The sequence below is a fragment of the Diospyros lotus genome, chromosome 6 (genome assembly GCF_014633365.1).
Source record: "Diospyros lotus cultivar Yz01 chromosome 6, ASM1463336v1, whole genome shotgun sequence".
NCBI classification, from domain to species: domain Eukaryota; kingdom Viridiplantae; phylum Streptophyta; class Magnoliopsida; order Ericales; family Ebenaceae; genus Diospyros; species Diospyros lotus.
In genome coordinates this window covers 11,841,743-11,857,363 of record NC_068343.1, presented here as the reverse complement: position 1 = coordinate 11,857,363, position 15,621 = coordinate 11,841,743, and the positions used below count along the sequence as shown (strand labels likewise).

Below are 15,621 nucleotides of genomic sequence, written 5' to 3'. Positions count from 1 at the left end.
AAAAGGAGGACCCTGAAGTTAGAATCTAGAGCGCTCTCATACTGTTCCTTTTATCCAGGTAACAGCCTTTGATTTAACTTAGCAATTATTTCTTTCCTTTTTCTTATTTTTCTTTTTTTCTTTTTGGTGTTATTACTTGTTTGTGTATATCTGTAAATTAGGAAAGAAAGAAGAAGGATATCTGTGGTTCATCAAACGAGTTAATAGCTTTAGTTACAATATAGAAAGGAACGGGAGCTTCCAAAGTTGTCTGGAGAGGAAGAACTTTGAGAATTAAAAAACCCTAATTGTATTAGTAATTGGAATTTTATCCATAACATGAAGGCTGCCTCGGAAGAAACCAAAAGAAATAATGAACTAGTTCAATCAGCTACTTTTAAGCACATGCGTGATCGCTTTAACTTGGAACTCCAAGTTTCCTTGGTTCTTACATCAGAACACATGGAGGGAAAAAAAAAATTGCAAATAATTTGAGACTTTTAAAGTTAGAGGAATATCTAGGAGAACTAAAAAGGGTTTGCAGCAACCTAATAAGGAGACAATTAATAGGATAAGCTTGTGCTGGGACTCGATAAGGAATCCACCCTTTTATAATCAACTCCTAGAAAGTTGCTTGAATTATTTTAATCTATACTTATTTGGCTAAAATCTATTGTAATTGGAAGCTAACCAGAGATAAAGCAGTTGCTTTCAGTGCCAAATCTTATAGTTTTTAAGTGATTGAACATTTACTGGGGCATAAGGAAACTAAAGTTGGTTGCTTTAGTTCCCTTATAGAAACAGTTTCAAAATTTTATGTAGCTGTCTTTTTCTTGTACAGAGTATCATTTTTCTCCACTTCATGAATATTACAATACTAACAATAATCAAATCATGATTATACACCTGAATTAATTCGCTACTATTGGTGATCAACAGCTACATAATCTTTATGAGATCTACAAACCAATGATCAGCAAATAATATGTTCCCCTGCTTCTCTCACCCGCAATGTGACAGTGTTAATGGGACTAGGCAATATAAATCACACTGTGAGATTGGAGAGGAGACCCAGCCAAACATTTATACTGATCCATTAGGACCCTTCCGTCACAGGTTTATAATAAAAATAAGATTGTTAAAAGGATGAACCTTCCCTCTCATAAATTATTTACCTGCAGTCCAAATTTCTTCGCTTGTGTTTCAAGTTCAATTCTCTGTACCCAGCTAGAATTCAAATTTGCAGAAAATCATTTCCTTTATTAAGAAAATGTCAACTGTTAAACGTTTCTAATTACTCCAGTTATTCTGTGTTATTAGTGAAGCATCAAATGATGCGTATTAAGCTAAGGAGTTGGAGGGCCACGATCAGCAACCTCGGGCTGCCTCATGGCGCATAATGGAGGGCCACATGGCAACCATCCTGGCATCCAGATGGCGCCTAATTATTCTCTTCCGTGCGAAGATATATTGTACTAAACGATCAAATCGTAGCCTTCCATCTTACCTTTTTGAAGTCCTATCCCAGTCGTTCAAATCTGCTATTTAGCTCACCATCGAGATTTGGAGCGTCAGATCAACAAAGACAGAGAAGAAGAAAGGTAAGGCCGAGAAAGAGAGAAGAAAGGAGAAGGGAAGGTGAGTGGTTTGGGAGTCTCCTTAAGGGTGCCTTGTGGCTTCCTTCGTTTTGCTTTGTAAGCTCTATACATGTTATGTCTTTATTTTTGTGGTTCGATAGGTTAAGCCCTAATCTGTATTAATGATTCTTGGGCATTTTTGGTTATCGAATCAGTGTTGTACAGAGAGTTTTGTGTGAGCTTTTTTGAGGGTGCAATCTCCATTTCTCATATAATGCAATGAGTTCTTCTCATCAGAGCTCAACGTGGACCTAGCCTAATTTGAGGTGAACCACGGTAAAAATCTCACTGTGTTATTTCTTCTATCTGTTGTGCTTTCGTTTATTCCTTTTTCATTATGTTTTTGTTTCCGATTAACTCTCTGTTGATTGGGTAAAAAATGTTACAGTGATAACAAGGTTGTGTCTGGCTTACTTTTCTGTTTAAATACAACATTCTGGGTTCTTAAATTAGAAATTTTATATTCGTACTTAAAAAGGTAATTACTTGTCAGTAGTTTCAAGAATAACGCAGCAAAATTTTATTAAGGCAAACAAAAGATGGCTATTGACAGTCAGCTGAAGAACAATTTATATTGTTTTATACATCTCTATAATATGGTTTTATGTACATGGTGCAAAATAGAAAAACGCATAAGCATATCCTCTAAAACTTGGATGCTTATGCTGGATTTGGAGTTGAAAGCACCTCCATAAGACAATCGAATTGTTGTAGAGACTTTGGTAAGGAGGGAGGCTCTGGCTTTAACGATGCTCCTAAACAAGCCCTCCAATCCGTTCTCAATCTCTTCAACTCCCACCTCCAAAGACTTGCCTATTTTGTGCCTCCTGGATTCGTATCTCACAGCCATCTCTCGAATCACTCTTGCACAGCCCAAGCAGCGCCACATCTAAGCTTTGCAAGTCATTCCCATCCTCCAGCTGATTCTCACATGCCACTGCCCCCTTTGTGCAGCAATTTCGAAACCAGAGACTGCCACTGCCTTGCCATCCGATTTCGGCATGGACAAGTAGCAGAGAAGCGAATGAAAGATAGATATGCTCACTAGCTCCACCTCTCTTAGCATTGAAAGTGGTGAGTCTGAGGCCCCAATTTGGCTCCCCCTTTTATTCAACACTGCAGCCAAGTCTCGGCTTCCTTCTTCATTTTCTTCCTGCAGTGAGGGTACTTGGCTAATACTGTTTTGGATGCTTGATGTTAGGGTTTGCTCCCGGATTTATCCGCTAGCATAGGAAGTTTGAGAGAATGTCCATTCAAAATGGATACATATCGAAAATTACTCAAAATTTTTTATTTTCGTATTTGCTCACTAACAATAAGAGTTAAAATAAATTATACAATACTCTTTACACCATCTTCTTGGACTTACCACCTATACATTTTTGAAATAAAAGACATTAAGATTTTAGATACATGATGTACTCTACTCTCAAAACTATATCCATGGATCTTAAGGCTGAGACATCATTGTACACATCTAAGCAGGACTTATCCCAAATAACTATTTTCCCCTTATCTTGGAATAACAAGAATAAATAAGGTGAGCCACAAGACTTAACAAGTATATAGGAAAGGGAAGCATCAATAGATCAATATATGAAGGCATGAATAACTCAAGGCCAAGAAAAAAATCACTACCCAACATCTAGACATCAATTGGATTCATATCTTTTACACTCAACAACAACATTCTCAAAGAAAAATAATTTCTTACATTTTACCAAAACACATTTTCAATCCTATAAGATAACCATGTACATGCGTAACAGATTGGTACACAAGGCACATTTAATCACATGCATCATATATACATAAACGACACACAATCCATGCCATGTGATTATATAACACGTTACCCAACCATAAGATAAATGCATAGATACACACATATGGTTCTTGGGACCCACATAAAATGCATATACTGGCACCCATGACTCTGATTACAAATCTTCCAATAGCCAAGGACAGGCTACCAAATCAATAACTTGAGCCCCACATCCATAAATATCATCTCCATCACCGTCACCATCATGTGCGGAAGCACTTACCATCATATTCCAATCACAAGCTGCTATGGGACTCAAACCCTCCCAGTCTTACGCATTACAAGATATAGCTGTTGTGGGACTCAAACCCCCTCCCCCTATCTTACGCATTACAAGATATAGTTGTTGTGGGACTCAAACCCCCCTAGTCTTATACGTCACAAAATACGGCTGTTGTGGGATTCAAAACCCCCTCCAGTTTTATATATCGCAATCACGAACCAATTTTCACCACCACTACCACTATGCAGTATAATTGCACGGACACACCACCATACAAGATATGCATAATTTCATTTTCATATCATTATGTTCAATTACAATCAAACATTTCTTATGCAATTCATGTATATGTCATTACACAATTAAATACCTTAATACATGCAAACTCTTAAAACATAGCTTCATACACATGGCCATACTATGAATGCACGATAGTAATTACTGCCAAGCTTAACATACTTCATAGATGCCATAATCTCACCATGATAATCAATTCAAATGCAACTTGTATAATCACAATCATAAGGCATATTATGGTTAAAATCCTTGGTGTTTTATGGGTGTATTTCCTTTATCAAAGGCCCCTATCTATCATATATCATACAATTATAGGGACATTTCAATGTATCCGAAATTTTTATACACACTTCATAACTTAATTCATGCAACCACATTACCACATTATCATTCACATCTTACTTCCAAAGCCCTTAATTCTACTTGCATCATTTAGCATTAGATGGAGTTAATCACAGTAATTAAGAGCACAATCAAATATGTTATACAAACCCTCAATTTTTGCCCACTAAAATTCTTGGTCATTTTACACAATTCAACATTTAAATAGAAACAAATGTTAAGGAAGGAGAAAGCTACGAATCAAGCATACATTTCAAAGGAATCCCATAGGCCTAATAGTTGTCCAAATGATTCAAATCTTATACCAAATTGAAGCTTATCGAGTTTAGATTACAACACAAAAAGCGAATCTTGATTCCGATATTTATAAAAGTTATGTACAAAAAAACGTAAGGTGCACAGAACTCCTCGTGCTGAAAAAATGATGTTGAAATGGCTAAGTATCTTAAGTTGACCGAACTCTGACTTAAGTTGACTGAAGTTTAACTTCAGTCGATCAAAGTTGAGCAGAATGTTTATTCATAATCTTAGGTCTACTGACCATTCAATCGAAGCTATATACAAACTACTGGATGACTTAGGTCAATCGAAGTGGAAACTTCAGTAGACCGAAGTCACAACGAGGGTCACGAACAAACACGAATATTGTAGAACAAAAGAGCACATAAGATACACCTAACCCCATAGCTAGTTTCCTAACTCACAAATGACTTTCCTTGAAAGAAAACATGGGGTGAACAAACCCCAGAGAAACTATCAATGAAACTCAACAACATTTTAAGAGAAAACCCATAAATTTTGAAAAAAATGGAATAAAATTCATTAACTACAAAAATGGTCCTCAAGACTACCACAAGGATAAAAACCATGATCATTTATACAAAAGAAACATCTCATCCATCATTTAAAAGAAATAAATATTGGATGTTTGCTTGAAAGAAGAAGAAAAAAAAGTAGGAACTTGCCTTAAATTGGTTAGTGCTCAAAGAGAATAAGAAGAACCAATTGCCACCTCCACTACTTGGGCTCCCAGCAACAAGAAGAAGAAGAAGTTCTCGGAAGAGAGACAAAGATGAAGTGGAGAAGAAAAAAACAAGACAAAAAGAATGAGGGGATATGGCATACACATTTGCCCCTCAATTGCATACGCGCACACACAAATATCCAAGCTCAGTTTTGGTATTTCGTCAATTTCTTATTTCTTTCACATTTTCTTTATTCTATTCATTTGAAAAATTTCCATATCACCCTTACCTTTTTCACACACAATACAAAATATAAACCTTCTTTAGTCATTACACCATCTCATTTTTCATTTTATTAAAACACCATATTTTATGCACATGGGTTCAAGCCCACATTAATGACTCAATACATTTATTAAGTTCAATGGGCTAACTCCTCAACTTGATCTCAACCCATTTCATTTAACTTAAATAAAATACAACACAATTTGTACTTGACCTTAACCCAATTTAAATATCCCAATTGATTAAAAATGGATTTATTTTAAATCTTCTAACAATCCATCCCATTTAGACGTTTCAATTATTGGCACAACCCATTTATTGACATGATCAACCCCATTTATACTTCATTTTAATTTTTCACTTACATTTCATTTTCCTATAAATTAACATTTTCATTCATTTATCTTTTTATAAACACATAAAATATTTTGACTCATTTAATTTGAACAATATCTAAAATACATCACACATAATAAAATTATATTTTTTCGTAAAATTCTAAACTCATTAACAAGTCATTACACTTGGGCCGACCTTTCTCCTTCTGAGGCACCACTGGACATCTAGGCCATGTTCCTTGATTTGGGAGATTAGAAATCCATTGCGCTTCCACAGATATCCAGAACACTAATGAAATCCTCCTGCAACTCGTCGACGCATCGCTCCAACTGATCGCTGGAGAGGCCTAGTTGTTGGGTCAGCGGCAAGTTGAGGAGGTCTTCCATGCTTCTTCTATACGGACCCTCCCTTGCTGATAAGAGCATTGCCTGAGAGTCCTTGCAGTTGGGCTAGTGGGAGATACTGCTTCCCATTCCTTGAAGTTGCGCAGCTCCTCCTCAATCTTGAGAATGCTAGGGTGTGATCTGGAAGGCAGGCTAATGGATCAGATTTGGCAAGGACTACTTTTGGTTTTGGAAGTAGCAGCCACTGCCATGAAGCACAAGTTTGTGAATGTGATAATAACTAGACCTGTCAATAGGTCGGGTCTGGTATGGATCCTACCCGTTTCAAACCCATGAGGATCTAGATCCGTTTATGATGGACCGCATTATATTTGGTAGATCCATACTCATTAAACCCTCTTATGGATGGAAACATTGAAATGGTTTTATTTTGACTTTTTTGAAATGTTTTTCATCTTAAAATATTAAAAAACACAAAAAAATTATTTTTAACTTATTTTCATAATTTTAAAAATATTTAAAAATTATTCCATAATATTAAAAATATGTTTCCATCTCTATTATTTTGGCTTAGACATAAAAATAAATTGTGTTTATATTTATTTTAATAAATAATAAAATTTATATTTATATTTAATTAAATAATTATTTTTTAAAAAATAAAAATTATATTTATAAAAAAATCTTTATATTTTTATTTATGTATTTTTTAGTTTTTTTTTATTTTTAAAAATATTATTTTTTATTTCTATTTTATATTTTTTTTCGTTTTGATTTTCATGCAACTTAATTAAACCCGTTTATTAAATAAAACAGGTATCACAGACCCGTTGGATTGAGAGAATGCCAGGCCCATTCCACTCACCACCCGCACTCGATCTCTCATATCTGAGATCGCGAAGCAGGGCTAGGGTTTCCACTTTCTAGCCGCAGCCGCAGCCATAGCCACTGCAGACCGACTTGGGCCATCGCTGACCATCTTCGACACTTCTCTGTCCTCCGATCAACCCGACGCCTCCATCTCCGGGAACTTCCTCCTTTCCGTTCGCTGCCCGACACTACCATCTCTGGCACCGGCAACTATCTTCCTCCTCTCTGTTCTTTGCTCAGACCGACGCCAACATCTCTGGCACCGCGAGCCTTCGTTGGCCACTGCACCGTTCTTCCATCTCCATTCTCCTTGGATTTGAATCCTCCCTGATTTGATCGGTATATCTACACTGAAACCTTTTTTTTATGTTCTTTGAAGATCTGTTCTGTATGTTTGATTAGGGTTATGTCATTGCAGAATACTTGATGGGGGATTGATTAGACTTAATTGTGGGTACGACATAGTTTTGAACATAATTCAGAACCATTTTAAAAATAAATAACACTAGCCAAGTTGGTGATTGCAATGGAAGTACTTGGGACTGTTGGACATAGTTGGCTCAATGAATTAATTAATAAATGTAATGTTTATTTGTCCAGTTTACATTAGTTTTCTTCCCCTAGAAAAGAAGGCAGTGCCAATATTGGGCTTCTAGTGCCTAACACACAGGCACCGTGTTTGGGGATGCACATGTTTTGGCTCCTCATTTTCCACACTTGGAAGTTTGAATCTTCACCTCACCCTTTCTTAATCATTTTCTATTATTTTAGTTGTAAAATAATTTCTCTATTCTCTTCAGAATCAATCTAATCAAGAAAAACAGATTTTTGATTCGTTAAGTGAGAAAAACTGATGCCTAAATCATATATAAACATAGAGGAAAAAAGAAAGCAAACTACATTATAGTAAGTGATTTTTGATAAACTTAAAAGAGAATAATTATGAATACTGTTTCTGTATAAGGATTTACATTATATTCATTTTTCTCTGAATTTTTGTTATATTATGAAAATATACTTTGATCACAGGAAAAAATAGTTATATTTTGGTTTCATATTCCAAACTTCACGGTGTTCCTCTAACAACAGCCTTTTCTTATCTTCCAAGGTCTCCCAAGTCCCACCTACAGGTTTGTAACATTTTTCTTTCTTGAGTGTACTTCAACAAACATCAAAGGGTTAACTTGTGTTGTTTTTCAAAGCTATCTAGAGATTAATTATAAGCTTTCTTCAGAGTAATGTTAAGATTATTATAGGTCTAGTCTATTGGTAAAGATCTCCTTCACCTCCTACTTAATCCTTTCAGATCTAGTATAGTGCATGTGAAGATGCTTGATTTCCTATTTACTACTGGTGGGCATCTTAAATTTCTTATCATGTGCAGTTCACCATGAAATAGTATTCATTGATTTAGAAAGACTACGGATATTTCAGGTTGCAGATGAACTAGTGGCTGAAAGACTACGCATATTATGGTCCTCCACCAAGAGCGTCTCATCAACTGCACCTTGTCTCTCTCACTGGCATCTACTCGGTTGGTCTCCACTGTTTCTGTTTCTATCATTTATTTTTATATAATCATGTACCATATTGTACTTCTACTGAAGTCTTCAGTTTCTATAATTTTTCAGATTTTATTGCAAACAATCAATTCTATTTTAGAAGACGAAGGAAACCCCCATGAGTGACATAGGTATGTTTGATTTTTTTTTCCCAAATCTGGCACAATTTCCTCAGACATATGCCTTAAGTGAGTATAAATATCTTGATGAGCTCATATATTTGTTTTTTGTACTTGGTTGGTTGGTTCTACTGTGGTGTCTCAAATATTGGTTTAGTTGGTACAAAGTGGATTTGGACTTTAGTGATAGGATTGCAAATTTTCTCAATTTGTTACCATGAGATTTTCTCTAAATAGTAACTTTTTCACTTAGAATTAGAGAAAAATGCAAATTATTCAAATGTGGTTTACTTGATTTATGAGAAAATTAGTGATATAAAAAAGAAAAACAAGATGTCTGTGGGATAATGCAAATTATATAGCTGGCATTGTATTATTATATGATTGTACTTTATTTTGATCCAGGAAATCATACTGTGCTTGTGGAATCATTCGAAGATAATGAGGAAACTTTTGTTGATAATGAGGAAATTTTTGAAGATAATGAGTGTCCTGCGTTAAACGACAAACTGCCAGGAGAACACAGTGATCTTGTCCCTAAGGTTGGAATGAAGTTCAATAATGAGAATGAAGTTTTTGAATTTTACAAAGGATATGCTTATCATGTGGGTTTTCCAGTTAGAAAAAGGAATTCGAAGAAGGGTGATGATGGGGTGGTAAGATATGTAACATATGCATGTAGCCGAGAAGGTAAAAGAACTAGTAAAGCTAGCACCCCTCTGAAGCCTCAACTAACTATTCAATTAGGGTGTAAAGCTAGGATGACAGCCTGTTCAGATGTTGTAGGAACATGGCGAATAAGCACGATCCATCTTGAGCATAACCATAAAATAAGTCCAACCAAATCTAGGTTATATCGATGCAATAGACAATTGAGCAAACATGTGAAGCGACAACTTGAGGTGAATGATATAGCTGAAATTTCGTCACACAAAAATTATAAATCAACTGTTGTTGAAGCTGGTGGATATGAGAAGATGACGTTTGTGGAAAATGATTGCAGAAACTGCATTGATAAGGTTATGAAGTTAAGACTTGGGGAAGGAGATGTTGCTGCTATTCAATCTTACTTTTCAAAAATGCAAATCCTTTGTCCGGGTTTTTATTTTAGTGTGGATTTGGACGAAGAGTGTCGATGGAAGAATATATTTTGGGCAGATAATAGGTGTAGACAAGCATATAAGGAATTCGGCGATGTTGTCACATTTGATACCACATACTTGACTAATAGGTACGATATGCCATTTGTTCTATTCGTTGGTGTAAATCACCATGGACAGTCGACACTACTTGGATGTGGTCTAGTTTCCAACGAGGACACCGGAACTTTCGTGTGGCTATTTAGGACATGGCTTGAGTGCATGGAGGATCAGACTCCTGCGGGAATAATTACTGATCAGGATAGGGCTATGCAAAACGCAATTGAGATAGTTTTCCCTAAAACAAAGCATAGATGGTGTTTGTGGCATATACTGAAGAAGTTGCCTGAAAAAATTGGGAATCATAGTTGTAAGGCTTCAATTCTTTCAGTTGTACATGACATGGTGTACGAATCACAGAGTCCAAAAGAATTCGAGCACGATTGGAGTTCAATGATTGAGAAATATACATTGCATGACAACGAGTGGTTGTCTGGACTTTACAGAGAAAGAGGTCGTTGGGTTCCATGTTTTTTGAAAACTAATTTTTGGGCAGGGATATCAACAACAAAACGGAGTGAGTGTATGAATGCATTCTTCGATGGATATGTACACTCGAAAACCTCGTTGAAGCAATTTGTTGAACAGTATGAGCGGGCATTAAGGTGTAAAATTGAAAATGAGTTTCAGGCAGATGTGAAGTCATTTTCTCAGGTGGTCCCATGTGTATCAAAGTATGCTATGGAGAAACAATTTCAAAAAGTGTACACGATTTCAAAATTCAAGGAGTTTCAAGAAGAGTTCACTGGAAAGATGTATTGCGAGGTTGTGTCTACTGAAGAGGGACCATTAGGTATAAGGTATGAGGTACGAGAAGATATCATCTTTGATGAAAAAGTAAAGGAAAAAAAATTTGTGGTTGTGTTTGAGAAAGAGAAATGTGATATTGTTTGCAGCTGTCACATGTTCGAGTTTAGGGGAATAATTTGCAGACATGTTGTTACAGTATTGATTCGAAATGGTGTGAGATTAGTACCTGAGAAGTATATCTTAAAGCGATGGAGAAGAGATGTGAGTAGATCTTACAAGAGAGTCAAGATCAATTACAATGGTTGGATTAATACTCCTGGGCAGTTAAGATATGATGAACTATGCAATGCGTTTGCGAAGGTAGCAAATTTGGTAGCAGATGACGAAGAACAAACTCGGGCAACTATGGAGTGGATTGAATCTCAATTAAATGTATTGAACATATCCAATGCGAAGCTAAGCTGTGGTAGTAATATATATGCTCAACACACTGTGCAAGAACAAGTCTTTGATTGTGGAGAGGCAGCAACAGTTTCAAGCCATCAAATCTTGGATTGAGATGCTAGCAGACAAAGGGACCAACGGCTTCAGCGGTCAAAATAAAGGGTTTTGTTTGAAACAGTTTCAACTATCCGAAGAATGAAACTTATGACTCTAAATTCTTAATATGCTACTGTTCTTAGGCTATTTGTTATACATATATAGTAAGGTATTTTCCCATTTTAACTTTGAATTAGTGAAGGTATCTTAAATTCTTAAGAGAGTTATCAGCGTGCGCATAAGAAAATGCATCTCGAGTCATGCCTGCCTTAAACCTTGTTAGCCCAGTTTACATATCATAATTTTCTTTATTAGTTAAATTGGAAACTTAACCAAAATCTTAGTGGTAATTATTTTCTCTTGGGCCTCTGCTTGAGCCCATTTGATCCATTCCAGTTAAAACCCTTGTTCAGTCGAATAATATGTGAATTATTTCATATTTTTTAAAAAAATATTATACTAATATCCATTTGAAAGGTTGGGATTAATATGTGATTTTTAAGGTTAAAAACTTTAAAATGTATACTAAATAAACTTTTAAAAATTCAACTGAAAAATTCGGTTACATTACTTTTGCCCCCCTCTGTGTTACATTGCTTCTACGCAAGCAACCATTTCATGATGTGCCTCGCGGCTTTGCCCACCTCCTCCCTTAATTGTTCCTTCATTCTTCTTCTCTTTTCAATTTGGCTTCTCCAAAAAGCTAATATATATATATATAATATTAATTTCCAACCCTCCCTCATTTTGGCTTTCGTCCTATTCAATCACTGGAGGTAGACATTTAGCCTTACCATTTGAGTTTAATAATGTTGCATGATATCTCTTTTGACCTCCATTTCTCTAGGGAAAGTGTTTTCTTAATGTTTAGGGTTTAGAAAAAGAGATATCATGTAACATTATTAAAGAGAGATATCATGTTTCTTAATATCATGTTTGCCTATAGCTGTGAACAGCAAGAAACTGATTATTAGTTTTTGACTCATGTATTTTTTAGGTATTCCAAGTATATTTGTGCAGTTCCTTTGATCTATACACATTTATTTACGGATAAAGAAAATGAACAAGCTGCAGTGTCTGGCCATTGGCCTTGTGTGGACTCGGTTATTCCTTGGATCAAAACACAAGTATACTGAGTTGCATGTTCTTTGTATTCTTATGTTTTGATTCATTTTAAGGTCCTCATTTTGGGTCATTGATTATTTTTTTTTTTATTTCTTGTTTGGGTACGTCCAGCATTCTTGTACAGTTTCTTTGTTCTTAATACATTTACGTTTCTACCAAAAAAAAGAAAATGAACCAGCTGCTGCTCGCCCGCTTGCCCAGGTTGCCGTCTGCCTTTCTGCTGTTGACCTGCCTTGCTGTGCGCCTTGTTGGCTTTGCGCGGGTGAGGTGGCTGCTGCTTGGCTTGCTTGCTGCGTGGGCCTAGTCTGCCTCCTGCCGTGCACGGCTTGCTTGCGTGACCTTGGCTTGGGCCTGGCGAGTGGCTGCGTGAGGCTTGCGAGAGCCACCAGTTGCCGTTTGCTCTGTTCTTCTCGTTATTCAGTTCACCCTTTTTGCTGCTTCCTCTGTTCTTTTTTTTATCGATAAATAAATGTGTATATATTGATCAAAAGAAACCGATTAAATAATACACATTTAAACTCAAAATTAGATTAAAAAAATGTATAAAAAAAATAAACTCTATCATCCTTCACATTTTAACATTTCAATTTCTATTCATCAAAAGGTTATTTTTAACTTTCTTGTTTTCCTGGTACCAATCACTACCAGGAAAACAAGTGTTTTTCGGGAAAATGTTTTTGGCTAAACAAATGGAACTTTAATATTATTTTTAAATGTAATATTGTTATAATAATTGACATTTATATTACTCTAAATATAAATTTCTATAAAATATAAATGATAAGTGACAATGTGCTCTAAACTTGAGATAAATAATTAATATACATGAACGTTTATTAAAAGACGTATTTATCTTATCCCCCACAATGCTTCTAGATACTTCATAAAATACTGACTAAATAACCTGCAAGAATCATATGTCAAAATCAAATGAGGTCCATATTTAATTCTTAAATAAATTGGGTCGGGTGGTTTCTCTTTTTTTCTTTAAAGTAAAAAGTAATCTTAAAATAAAGACATTAATTAACTGTTAAATATTTGCACACTTTTTTTTTTTTAAATTTTACTTTAAATAACAAGACTTTGAAGTGGGTGGTGGGGTATTGCTGCCTGGCTCCTCACCTAACCCACCCATTTCTTTACTCCTAATCACAACAGCTATAAACATCTCAAGTTTTATCCAAATTCGTTTTATAATCGTAGCTTAATGCACTCTCCAAGCAGGTTCTTTAACATTTAGGGTGTGTTTGATTGCAAACATGGAATTTACATGGAAAGAAAATATTTTCTTGGTAATTCAATTGCCTAGAATTATATTCCAAGGAAAATATCAATTGAAGGTGTTTGATTGGCTTAATTTTTTACTTAGAAATTGTTGTAATTTTTCAACTTTTGATTTTTGATTGCAATTATTTTTCATAAAAATAATCACATATACACTAATCAATAATATACAAATTAATAATTAATTACAAAAATAAATTAAATATAAATATACAAAATATTCAAAAAAAAAAATAAATCAAATACAAATATACATCCCTCAATTCATCCATCCTTCAAAGACCCATCTTTGTTGCTAAGCAGCGAAGAAGGAAATGTAGAAAGAGAGAGAGAGAGACCAATTTTTGTTGCTGAGCAGCAAAGAAGAAGGTGAAGAGCAGAGACCCATCTTTGTTGCTGAGGAGAGAGGAAGATATTTGTTACTGATCAGAGATGAAGGCAATGTATATATATATATATATACATTGCAGCAGAGACCCATCTTCATCGCTGTAATGTGAGTGTATATATACATATATATACATTGCAATAGAGACCCATCTTCCTCATTGTAACAGAGACCCAGCAAAAACCCATTTTCCCTAGTAGAGACCCATCTTCTTCACTGTAATGTGTGTGTGTATATATATATACATTGCAGCAGAGACCCAGCAGAAACCCATTTTACCTAGCAGAGACCCATCTTCCTCACTGTAATGTGTATATATATATATATATTGCAATAGAGACCCAACAGAGCAGAAACCCAGCAAAGCAGAGACCCAGCAGAAACCCATCTTACCTAACAGAGACCCATCTTCCTCACTGTAATGTGTGTATATATATATATATATATATCTGCGTGTAATCTGCTCTTCACCTCCTTCCGCCCCCACTCGATACAGCATCTCTTCCACTCTTACAAGAAGGCCGTCGCCCCACCTTCGCCTCCCGTCACTGGCCAGCCCTCTCAAAGCCAAGGGAAAGACCAAGTTTGGTCCATTCTCTCTCCAAGAGACACTTCGAAGCTTGCCTAGAAAATAATTTCTCTGTCCTTCCATGGCAATTCATTTTCTAGCAAAAGTGGGAAAAGAGGGTCACGTGACCTTAAGTGAGAAAATATTTTTCATGAAAAATTTGGCCAATCAAACACTCCAAAAGCTAAAATTTAGGTAGAAAATGATAATTTTCCATGGAAAAAATGACCAATCAAACATGTCCTTAATGTCATCATTACACTAAATTTGTGAATCCCAATATATGAATTGATATTTATTTTTAAAATAATATTAAGAGTTAACAATATTATCAATTAGTTAATGTCTTTTTAAAAGAAATTTAATAAGATTATATGTCATTGTCTTTTTTATTTAATATTTTTTTAATAAAAATATGATATATATAATTGATGATATCGTTATTAATTATGACTTCTAAGATTATTCTTATTTTTATAAAAAAATTTATTCCATAAATGTGCAAAATACTTTCTTAATGGCATTTCGCCGTCTACTCTCCACATATGTGAGTTTGGCCCCTAACAATTGATATTTATTTTACACTGAAATAAAAATATAAATTGTTACATTCTTCAATAGACTCAAACTCATCTCTCTCTCTCTCTCTCTCTCTCTCTCTCTCTCTATATATATATATATATGGGTCACAATTAATATTTTTTTCCAGAATCAAGTATGCCAAAATATAAAAAAATTATGTTTATATTTTAGCATTGATTAAGACAACCATCAAGATAATTAATTATTGTACTAATAACTAAGATAATAATTTGTAAATACATAATTAATAAACAAGAAATGTACTTATTACGGTAAAGTCAAATACCTTTAAGTTATTTTTTTTATTTTTTATCACTCATAAAATTAAGAGAAAATAATTCAACCCCAACACTATCATACCTCTAATAAATTTAATTTCTTTTGTCTTGTACTCTTTG

The 15,621-nt window shown here is 34.9% G+C and overlaps 1 protein-coding gene across 3 annotated transcripts; it reads left to right on the top strand.

The window, feature by feature from the left end:
- The first annotated feature begins 7,062 nt into the window (after positions 1 to 7,062).
- Positions 7,063 to 11,525, top strand: LOC127803527 (protein FAR1-RELATED SEQUENCE 5-like). 3 transcript variants are annotated; one of them, XM_052339799.1, is made up of 4 exons: positions 7,063 to 7,445; positions 8,541 to 8,640; positions 8,738 to 8,799; positions 9,193 to 11,525. In XM_052339799.1, exons 3-4 carry the CDS (start codon positions 8,787 to 8,789, stop codon positions 11,292 to 11,294), a joined length of 2,115 nt encoding a protein of 704 aa, XP_052195759.1. In that variant the 5' UTR covers positions 7,063 to 7,445; positions 8,541 to 8,640; positions 8,738 to 8,786; the 3' UTR covers positions 11,295 to 11,525. The 3 variants fall into 3 exon arrangements, with proteins under 3 accessions (XP_052195759.1, XP_052195760.1, XP_052195761.1); XM_052339800.1 differs by having other exon boundaries at positions 8,721 to 8,799; XM_052339801.1 differs by lacking the exon at positions 7,063 to 7,445 and adding an exon at positions 7,489 to 8,236.
- Positions 11,526 to 15,621: the final 4,096 nt, after the last annotated feature.